Here is an 11,877-nt window from a genome sequence, read left to right as displayed (position 1 = left end):
AGGGAGAAGGGGGGAGGGGATCGCCGCTGTTGTAGGAGCCGCGTCCTGTCGCCGCCATCGCGCCAGTCACTGCCGCGTTACTCAGGATCGTCACCTTGCCACAGCCACCGTCCATCGCGCCGCACCACGCCACATTGCCATCAGGAACAGAGTGCGCACAGGGGAGGGAGACCGACGCGCCTTCGTCGCCGTTCCTCGCCACCTCCGCCTCTGCCTCGCAACCTCGCCGTGCCTCGCCGCCTCTGCCTCCGCCATCTGCATCTGCTTTCTTGCTTTCTTGTTTTTTTGCTTTCTATTTCTGTTTTTTGGTTTGGTGTTGTTTTGTATTGTTGCTGTTGTTTGGGGTTCTTGGTGTTGGTGTTGGTTGGTGGTGTTTGTCGTGGGGGTGGTGGTGGTGGTGGTGGTAATGTTGGTGGCAGTAGAGGTGGTGGTGTGAGAAAGGTGAAGAGAAGAATGATGATGATGAGGGTATTTTGGTCCAAGAATTCGGGGAAGGATGATTTTAAAGTGTTTTTGAACGTTGAGGATGATTTTAATAACGAAAAAAGGTTGGGGATGAATTTGATTTTTGCCCCTTACCTTAGGGACGATTTCAGTACTTAACCCTTCCTTGTCTGTCTTGCCTGTGTTTGTCCAGGCGTGTTACATTTGAGAATGGACTTTGGTGCTGAATTAATGATTGTGTTGTTTGATTGCGTGGTTGGTTTTTGATTGAGATTTGCTTATGAGAAAAGAAAGACTTTGGATTTCTGAAAATATTAAACATTGTTTCTTTGAAAAGGTTTTGAACGATTAACTATTAGATTTTAAAAGAATTCATAAGGCGATGATAATCACTGAATTTGAAAACAGTTTTCTTATTGAATATCTTCTTATGACAACTTTGAAACTCCGTGGTGAGACCGTGTGGTTAGGTTCTCACCCCCTACAGCTTTACCTTTTCAGGAACCAGATGAAGAAGTATTAAGAAGAGTTATACTACGTTTGGTTTATATGTTGTTGTATTAATTAGATTATTTTCTTCCCTCGTCTTTGTTATTACAAGTTTGTAAGAGGGATAGGGATTATGTTATATATATATATTATATTGAGTTATTATGTAATGAGTCTCATATAAGAATCTATGCCTGCTTGTAATTTTCTTAAAATGAAGTATTTATCTCCGGTTTTCAAAGAAATTAGCGATACAGTATCGAGTTACAGGCTCCTATTCTAGTATTTAGTATGTAAAGTAGTCGTAATACTTCTTGCTATCAGAGTAGCGCAGCCGGAAGCGTGATTTCTGATAGTGAGGGTGTTACATTTATTTTTTAAAAGCATTGTTATTATTAGAGAGTAACTAATGTTTGTGATAGTCTAAAATTGAAAATAAAAAATATAAAATATTAATATACTGAGTTTTTAAAGTATAAATTTTGAAGTAAATATATGTGATTATAATTAATGGTCATAATTAAAAGTCTTTATTTTATTTCAATTTGTTCAGGACATGTTTAACTTAAATTTTATTTTTTTATTAATTAGTATTTTTTTTGTATATTTAATTGTCATTAATTTATATAAATTAAAATGTATAACTTTAAAAAATAGATATGATGACAAGTCATCATATGCTAGTTTTGCAAGCAGTTTTCACTTGTTTCATTAGTTTTTATGCACTTTTTTGCATTGTAAGTTGGCAATTTGGAGTGGAATTGCATGGTTTCTTTGAATCAATCAACCACCCTTTAATTGACACAAAATCATTAAGTTTAAGCTAAAATTAATTGGTTTTAAATGAATTTTAAGCTTTGTAAATTTTGTGATACTTTGATTGGTTGTTTTGATTTTTTTGTAGGTGAAGAAAAGGAAAAAATAAGAAAAGAGTTCCCAAAGGAAACAAAAAGTGTAGCCAAAGAAAGAAAGAGAAGCGTGGCCCAAGGAAAGAAAAAGCATGGTTCATACAAAGAGTGAGAGCATAAAGCTCTTGCCAAGAGCTTAGAGCTCTTGTGGAGAGCTTTACTTCAACAAATCAAAAACCAAGCTCTTGCCAAGAGCTGAAAAGCTCTTGCCAAGAGCTTTATCAAAAGCACATGGAAGAAGGAAGCAAGGCAAGCTCACATGCAAAGCTCTTGCCAAGAGCTTTATCAAAAGCACATGGAAGAAGGAAGCAAGGCAAGCTCACATGCAAAGCTCTTGCCAAGAGCTTTGCCCAAGAGCTTTTTCGAGCATTCCAAGGGAAAAATCAAGGAGAAAAAGCTCAACTATGCACTCACCAAGACTTGAACCCATGACCAAGGGGAGGAGACCAGCGCTATTCCACAAGGAAAAACAAGCCAAAATTGGCTTGTTTTCATTCAGCAAGGTTCGAATAGGGACCATCAAGGAAGCAAGGCCTTGTGCGCCACTCACTTGCCAAGGAAAATGGCCAGCAACTTCCTTCACCAAGACTCGAATCGGGCACCTCAAGGAAGGGAGATTTTGGGCGCTACTCTTGTGCCAAGGAAAATAGCCACCAAGTGCTTCACCCAAGGCTTGAACCAGAGACCTCAAGGACAAGTAAAGCTCTTGCCAAGAGCTTTTAAACTCTTGCAAAGAGCTTTATTCTCTTGTCACAAGAAGGGAACGTGCGCACACTTTAGCAAGGAAAGGGAACCAAAGCTCTTGGCCAAAGCTCTTGCCAAGAGCCGAGCTTTCCCCTGGGAGGTGCACCATGGGCCAAAAATTCATCAAAAATCCAAATTAATTCATTTCTTTACCAATAATGAGAGCCCACCCAAATTCTTAGATCCACATTAGGAAGTGTATAAATAGGTGTTAGTTTGATTTAGTAAGGACTTTTCTTTGACACTTTTTATCTTTTTGCTTCTTTTAATTTTCATTTTTGTAATTTTGAGACTTTTACTTTGAATTTGGATCTTGGAGAATTTGGAAGGAGAATTGATCTCTCTTCTTCCTTGTTCTTGCTTGAGTACTCTTTACTTCTTGCTTTGGATCTTGGGTGGAGAATTGAAGAAATTCTGTTTCAATCTCACCTTGAGATCTCTTGTTTACTTTCTGCATAATTCTAGAATTGTGCTTTGAATTCAATTCTGTTTATTGATTTCATTCTTCTACTCCTTTTGCAATTTACTTTTCCATTTTCATTTTCATTTTGCAATTGTTCTTGTTGAATCAAGGAAGGATTTGAGATCTAGACTTGTTTTCTAGTCTCTTCCACTCCTGAGATCTTCAACATTCTTTTAATTGCTGCAATTAAGCATCAGTCACTTTCTGTTTTAATTCTCAAAGCATTTTTACTCTTCTATTTGAAATCTACTTCAATTCAATTCATCTTTTGCTCTTCTATTTGTTGCAATTTACTTCTGCTTGTTTAAATTCTGTAATCCCAACTCCCAGTCTCCAAATCCTTTTATTATTCAAGCCATTTACATTTCTTGCATTTTAAGTTTCAGTTATTTACATTTCTTGCACTTTAAGTTTCTGTCATTTACTTTATTTGTTCTTTAAGATTCAGTCCTTTTACTTCTGTAGCTCTTTAATTTACTGCAATTCTTCCCTCTCCCTTTACGATTCATGCAATTTAGCTTCTGTCAATTATAAACCACTCAACCAATACTTGATTCGCTTGACTAAATCAACCACTAAACTAAAATTGCTCAATCCTTCAATCCCTGTGGGATCGACCTCACTCATGTGAGTTATTATTACTTGATGCGACCTGGTACACTTGCCGGTGAGTTTTGTGTTGGATCGTTTTCCACACATCAAGATACGTGTCTAAAAAATGAAAAAAAAAATTTGTTAGTAAAAAATTTATGTCGCTTTAGCTTTTTTTTTTTGCATCATATCTTACATTTTTACTATAATTAAAAGTTAGAGGTAAATTATTAAATATAAATTAGCAAAAAAAAATATAATACTTAATGAATTATCATAATCACATTTAAAAGTATTTAAGTTATTTTCATATAATAAAAGTGATATGCTTCAAAAAATATTTGTATATAATTTACTAATAAATATATGAGATATTTATCATAATTTTTATTTTTAATAAAAATATTATTGTATTAAAATGATGCATTTTAAAGATGTATAAATTTTTTTAATTATTTTATTACCTTATTTTTAATTATTTATTTTATTTTCACTCCTCGTATGTTTATTGTATTTCACTTCATTTTAATTTTAATTTCATAGTTAACTTTCAATTATATAAAAGTCAATAGTTTTTTTCAAAACATGGTTAAATATATTATCTATTATATACAATCATTAGGATAAACAAATAAATATAAATTGAATATATAATTTAATTTTAATTTAAACTAAAAACTAAATAAATTATCAGAAAAATAGCAACTAATTTTGTTTTTAATTTCTCTATAATTTATTTTAAGGTAAAAATCTCTCTATAACCACTAACATCGCCGATAACAAAATTATAAGTCTCTATGGACAAAATTTTTTTTAAAATAATCTTATGCATCAACATGTAATTTTTTTATATTTTTATTTTTTTCTAAAATTTTTGAGATTTATCAACCTTTAAGCTGTCTATACATCACTTCTCAAAATATTATGATTTTACAAGATATAATATGTGGGGTAAATCACCTTTATAAACCATTTGCATACCAATTTTACGTATATCTCCCAAATTAAAAAAGGCTACGTGCATGTCTCAATTTATATATCTATGTAAATCAAATTTATGAAGTTCGAATTATGTGTTTTCGTAGTAACTCGAATTTATAAGATTTGAATTACTTGGATGTTATCTATGCTACTAAATCGAACGAAGGAGATTCAATTTAAAATGAGCTGGTTGCTACTAAGTGAGTATAAATCGAACCTTATTACTTCGATTTAGCATGGACCACATAAATCGAAATTTATAGATTTAATTTAGTAGGGGATGACATAATTCGAATTCTTTGAATTCAATTTACTTTCGAATCACAATGTCAAGTAATTCAAATCCTATAAATTCGATTTACTACTTATTACCCTAATTCGAATTCATTAAATTCGATTATATAGAAATGTAAAAGGAGACAACTAGATAACGTTTTTGAATTTGGAAAATTCAGGTAATTTTGGGGTGGCTTTAGTTTATCAACGTACATTAACTTTATATGTGATATTAGTTATTGTTATATATATGAAAAATGTGACTTATTTATACATTGTTTGGATTAGAAGAATTTGAAGGGAAAGAAAATGGTGGAGAAGAAAATGGATGGAAAAATCAATTTTTCATTGTTTGGATCAACAAAGAAATTAAATGGAAAACATAAGTGTATGTGAAGGTCATGTAAATTTTTTCTCTTCAAAATTGCGAAAAAAACTAATGCAAAAGTATAAACATAGGTAAAAATACAGAGTTACCATTTGAATTATAATTTATATATAATATATAAAAATATTAATATAATTTTACTCTATTATAATTTTTTCTCTTCTTACTTTTCCTTCCATCCAAGCAAAAGAAAATTTTTCCTCTATTTTCTTTCTATTCATTTTTGCTTTATCTAAACAACACACAAAAAAAATATTTTTCTTTCCTCTCATTTTTTTCTTTCCATTTTCTTTTCTCTTATTTTCCATCTTATATCCAAACAATAGCTTAGTGTTTATCCATTTATCTTCTATTAATATTGTTATAACAAGGATATATGTGACTTTATAAAAATGATATAACCTAAACTTTGATTATCACAAAAATAGTCAAAATAGATATTTGCAAGGATCACTCGTGTTTTAGGGCTAGATGGGGACTCGTGAAATCCTCACGACCTGCCATGCGAAAAAGGATAGGGACTAGGAGTGGCAAACGGGCCGAAACTCGTTGGGCTGGCCTGAATAACCCGCCAAAAAAGACGGGTTGGGCTGAAATTTTGAAACCGCCAAACTTAAAAAGCCCGCCTATCCCGCACTGCTTAATTCATGAGTTTCGGCAGGGCAGGGGCGGGGTGGGATAGGCTTCTCCGCTGGGCCAAGTTTTTATTTTATTAGGGTCATTTTTTTACAAATTTTTATTATGTTATTGATCTACGAGAGAATGAAGATGACAATTGAAGATGTTCTAAGCTATATTTTGGATTACGTTTTATGTTTGATTAATTATAAACTTGAAGATGTTTAATTATATATTTTGGATAATATTTGTTTTGGTTTGAACAATGTTGGTTTTATTATTTTGTTTCAAAAATTTTGTTTATAATTATGTTTATTACATATTTATAATTATTAAAATTTTAATGTGTGTGAATTTAAAAATTATAATTTTTTTATGTTTTTAGAAATTATAAATTTATTAAAATTGTTGTAAAATTATATATATTATTTAATATTTAATGGTTTACAAAAAAAAGGAGATCCCGCTAACCCGCCAGCCTACCATTAGGCGGAACAGGGGAGAAATTCAAGACCGCCTTATTAGGCGGGGCGAGGCGGACCAGTCCACTAGATGGCGGACTTTTACCGAGACAGGGCGGGTTTTCCCATTTGCCATCCCTAACGAGGACACGAACATAAGTATCAGCTCCATGGAACCTATTAAATATATACAAATATAAAATTATTAATTTATCCTAATTTATACATATATAAATCCATTTCTTGAATTTAGTAACCCTAATTTCTGCTTCCAATTCATGGTGTAAGAAATTAGAAGAAAATGTATTTACAAGTTTAGAAAATATTAATTTATTTTTAATAGAATAAATTATATATTGAATAACAAAGTTATTATTGGTTTCTCTTCACACAAACTAATACTCAACGATAGTATTTCGGTATACCATGTTACAAAAAAATATTAATCGATCTAACAACTTTTGTAATGATATAAGTTTATGAATTTGAAAATTTAAAAATCATTTCATAAAATGTGAAGTTTTAACGAGTAACAATGTTGATTATATTGTTTTGATTTTAAAAATGAATATGATACCAACGAATAAAATTGTCCCAAGTAAATATTAACAAAGACAAAAGTCCATAAGTATTGCTATTAATGAAAAATTAATCTATTTTAATTACAAATACAATTTTTTTTCTACGGATTCTTAAATCAGCAAGTCAATGACGACTAATCCACCACATATTGATGTTCTATTTATTAAGAGTCTGTCGTTAACTAATGGACTATTTATGCACACAAGATGATATTCGAATTTCAAATATTTGATTAACCGAACAAGATTTATACTTAATTGAGAGAGTTTTTTAGTAGAGATTTTTAAAAACCTCCAAAACACATTTTATTTATGGCAATTTATAAAACTCCCCCTAATAGTTAATTTTTAATTAAAATTTAAACTCTCTAAAAAATCCTTCTTCTCCTTAGTTCACAGAATGAGCGAATCAGAGAGAAGAGAAGGGAACGGCGACAAAACCCTAAGTTCTCCACCGCCGGTTCCACTGCCGTTGCAGTCGTCGGTTCCGCCGCCGTTGCAGTCGCCGGTTCCACCGCCATTTTTGCCACAGTTGTTGCGGGAAGCTTCTCAATCGAGCCACCTCCTTTATATCAACATTATGGTTTCAGATCTATTTGCTCTGTAGCTACGGTTGTCGCTGCAGTTTCTGCTGCCGTTGCTGCCGCAGTTTCTGCCATCGTTGCCGCGTCGAAAGCTTCTGAATCGAGCCACTGTTTCAGATCTGTTTTCTCCTTCGAGCTGTCGCTGGTCTTCTTCTTCTTCTCCATATTATTTGATACAGTAGTGACTCGCGTAGTATATTCTATTAGTTGATCTTCTAACTACTAATGCTGGATTCTTCTCTTTTGATCTGCAGGCACTTCCTATTTACCTTGATAAAATTTTTCATCCTGTTGTTGCTATTATTTTATCAGTAACTTTTGTTCCAGCTTTTGGAGAGGTAAAATACTTTTTTAATCTATGGTTTTTGTCATGCTCAAACATTTTGATATTGACATTGAAGAACTAATTGTTTCGATGTCTTTCGGCTTAGGTTATCCCTCAAGCTATATGCTCAAGATATAGACTCTATATTGGTTCAAATTTTGTGGGACTTGTACGTCTGCTGATGATAATTTGTTTTCCAATTGCATATCCTATTGGAAAGGTATATTATGATTCTTTAAACATGTTAGCTTCTATCAAGGAAATTATATTAAGATAATAACATCATTAGCTTTTGACTTTATTTAGAGAGCAATGAGCATCCCTTTTTTGAGTTTCTCACCTCTACTATAATATATTAATATATTTTATAAAGTTGATGGAAAATCTGTGTTTCTTTTTGGCAGAGTTGATGAAAAGCAAAGATACATACATGACTTAATTTGTAGTTAATATATAGTGTGTGTGTTTGGTGTGATTATTATGACAACTATAATATATAGCAAAAGGTAATAACTCATCATCATAATATAATCGTAATAAATTAATAATTTGACAGCGTGCAGAAGAAATATAATGTGCTTCACAATTGGGTAGTAGGATATAAGATATATTGATCAGTAACATGCATTTTTCATAAAGATCATTGCATCAACAAGTGCCTACAGAAGATGAACTTGGCAGCTTCATTGGATGCCCTTTTAATTAGTTAGTGTGCAGCACTGCATTAGTGAATGAATCATCTTTAATTTTATGTCATTAGTAGGCATTCTGAACTTTCCTACTCTGTTCCATTTTACGTTGTCTTCCTGACAAGTAAATAAGTTTAATTGACTGAGTTTTGTAACATGTTCATCCCTGTGTGTTTAGTATAATTCTTAAGGCACTAATTTGTTGGTCCAATGCTAATTAGATTTATTAATTTTGCAGATTGATATTCCCACTTCAGCCCTTTGTTTCTGGTCACTTATAGAAGCTTCTTCGGGCTTGCCTGAACATGAATGGGAGGTTGGTTGGTCTTTGGCATCATATATTGAATCTCAGCCATCGAAAGATTTCATTCAAACTCAGATTGACCACATCATAACTTAGGCCCTGGCTTATCATGCTTCTTCCATATCTCCATTTTTGTTCTTTCTTTATTTTCTTCCTTAACGTGCTTGATAAATTATTTGGATTTTATATTACTTTTTATTATAGATGATGACTAATGAAACTTCCTAATTTCAAGCCTAACCTGTGATTTTAAACTTCTCTGACCAATTCTCCTGTTTTGTTGACCAATGATTATCTCTTATAATTTCCTCTGCTTTGTTGCAGGGAACAGCGTTGGTGGTCCTCGTCGGACTTGTCGCGATCCTGAAATTGGTCAAAGGAAACTTAGCTGATCACAAGTTCCTCTTCCTTGGGGCTGGAGAGGTAAATTATGAGATTGCCTCTTTATGTGAGGAATTTATGATAGCACCTATTCATCTTTATCTTTATCTTTACCTTTTATTTGTAATGACTTTGTGTCTTTCATGTCTGTTACCTTATTTTTTATTATTTATAATTTTACATAGGTGAAAGAAGTGGATATTGATGCTTATGCTCTAAAGGATCTGCTAATTATAACAACAGGTTCTCGAGTGAGTTACTTTCAGAATCCTCTAATGATTTTTTTAATCCCGTGAATCGCACAGAATATGGATGAAATTAAGGCATGTAATAAAATGTATTCTATTGTGTCAGACAGAACCACGTGCTGCCTTGAATCTTGCATCATATGGAAGTAGTCATGCTTTCAAACTAACTAAGGAAGATATTGTTTTGTATTCGGCCAAGGTATGATAAAAATAAAGCTGTTTAAAGTATTTGCATTTTGCTTTGTCTAAAGGCTAAAACACGTTTGATATATATAACTAACTAAATCAGTTGGAATGAAACCATATCTGTGTGTGAAGTTGCAGTATACTATTTTTGCTTTGAATTCATAAATTGACAACTTAGAATTCTTAAAATATTTATCCAAACCAGTTTGTGTTGCTTAATTTGGGCTCTGCTTCATCAAACTGTTAGGTTATCCCTAGTAATGAGTGAAAATGCTGAACAAAGGAAAGGCGAGTCATGTTTACGCCATTAATAATAATATATGTTGATTACAATATTGTTAAAAAAGCAATATGGAACTGAGAGATTCTTTTGGGTTTTTGGTTTTTTTCTTGCTTTAGGGGGAAGAGACTCTATTAGACTATTACTGTAACTCTCTCCTTTTGCTTTTTATTTCTTTCACATCTTCACACTCAGTTTTATGTCTTTTTGGGCTAACAAAAAAGAAGAAACCAACCTTCCTTACACCAATATTTTCTTCATTTGCATCATATATTGCTGACAAGTTCCATTGTCCTTCTTCTGTGTTTCATCAGGATAGAGAACAAACAAGCAAACAAGAAAGAAAGTTTTGATTTTTGCATCTGGGGTGAACACTTTTTATGCTTCCTTATTCCAACTGGTTTGTTAGAGTCCGTTTCACATTGTGGCATGCATAACATTCTTTTGAGTTCTGAGAATCTTGAGTTGTTGTAGTGAGTTCTTAGTTCATCAAAAAAGAATGGCAGGAGGTGCACCACAACCAAAGCAAGATGAGCAGCCACATCTAGTTAAAGATCAGTTACCACATGTTTCTTACTGCATTACAAGTCCTCCTCCATGGAGTAAGTTTAAATGATTTACTTGATGTCATCTGGAATTAATAGACTTCTGCTTATCTTTGTTAATGTTTTATTGATTTCTACTAATCTGATTCGACTAGTACATTGAAAAATCAATATGCTTTGGTATTGAATATGATAATTGAGTTGTGAAATTCTGATGTGAATGAAGCTGAGGCAATCCTACTTGGTTTCCAACATTATCTGGTGATGCTTGCCACAACTGTTCTAATTTCTAGCTCTGATTCCTAATTCCTTGCTCTGATTCCTATCTGGTGATGCTTGGTCTAGGAACATTAGAATAATCATAATCTGCAATGCCATTGGTGATAGAAACGGACGTTCGAGGACAAATATTTCAGACTTTTATGTAATTAGATATTGAAATATTGAAGTTGTTGTTTTATTTTACTTTTGAAAGAAAAATAGTAATAGTTTTGTAGAACAATACCATGTGGAATTATGTTTGGAACTATTGACATTGAGAATTTTTTTTATATATAGAATTATGTCTTATATTGAGGAATTGTGTTATAAAAGATTTAGTTTTTAAATTTTGATATTAAAAAATAAATTAAAATTAAAAATAAAATAAATAATTACAGGATTTATGGAGGTTTAAAAATCTCACAAAATAGTTATTTTTTGTTATATTAAAAAATTAATTTATGGGGATTTTAAACCGTCACAAACATTGACAAAAAACTGCCACAAAAGTTCAATATAAAACCCCATTAACCACACATAAAACCCCCACTGAATAGATTGTGGAGGTTTTTAAAAACCTCTACAAAAGACCTCGTGGCACCTCAAATTTTGGGGGTTTTAGAAACCTCCACAAACCATTTAGTGGGGGTTACAAACCTCCACAAATAAGAGAAAAAACTGCCACAAATAAACAAAAACCTTGTAGTGCGTTATTCTTAAATATATATGTTGGCTAACTTTTGATTATAGCATAAAAATAATAAGCAACTACTGAATAAGCATCTCTTACTAAAACGTCTTTAAAATAATAAAAGTGTAATTTTTGTCAAAGGCATTATTTTTTTTATTTTTAATTATACTTTTCAAGAGTATTCTAAATAAATAATTTTTTTTGTAGTGTATGTATTCATATTTTATATCTTTTAAAAAAAAAATAATATGAAAAAAAAGAGAACTTTAAATATACAATTCCAAATAAAAAAAAACAATGACTCAAAAAAACCAATAATACAAATGTGAATTTGCAAACAGTTTGAATCACTTCTTTCTTTAAAAAATATGATAATATCAATAATAGTTGAGGATCAAATAAAATAAAAAAAGAAAAGAAAAGTAAGAGAGGGAACAAA

General features: G+C 32.0%; 1 protein-coding gene across 4 annotated transcripts; it reads left to right on the top strand.

Annotated features, from left to right (window-relative positions):
- Positions 7,288-11,062, top strand: LOC107626916 (NADP-dependent malic enzyme 4, chloroplastic). 4 transcript variants are annotated; one of them, XR_002357196.1, is made up of 9 exons: positions 7,289-7,673; positions 7,783-7,866; positions 7,960-8,073; positions 8,781-8,858; positions 9,171-9,269; positions 9,413-9,478; positions 9,582-9,674; positions 10,256-10,543; positions 10,713-11,062. XR_002357196.1 is itself a non-coding variant. In XM_021115643.1 (8 exons), exons 3-8 carry the CDS (start codon positions 8,035-8,037, stop codon positions 10,292-10,294), a joined length of 414 nt encoding a protein of 137 aa, XP_020971302.1. In that variant the 5' UTR covers positions 7,289-7,673; positions 7,783-7,866; positions 7,960-8,034; the 3' UTR covers positions 10,295-11,062. The 4 variants fall into 4 exon arrangements, 2 of the variants coding, with proteins under 2 accessions (XP_020971303.1, XP_020971302.1); XM_021115643.1 differs by having other exon boundaries at positions 10,256-11,062; XR_002357197.1 differs by having other exon boundaries at positions 7,290-7,673; positions 9,586-9,674; positions 10,256-10,988.

Source organism: Arachis ipaensis, chromosome B02, assembly GCF_000816755.2.
Source record: "Arachis ipaensis cultivar K30076 chromosome B02, Araip1.1, whole genome shotgun sequence".
NCBI classification, from domain to species: Eukaryota; Viridiplantae; Streptophyta; class Magnoliopsida; order Fabales; family Fabaceae; genus Arachis; species Arachis ipaensis.
The sequence above is the reverse complement of the archived record's forward strand: the minus strand, read 5'-3'. Positions and strand labels throughout refer to the sequence as shown.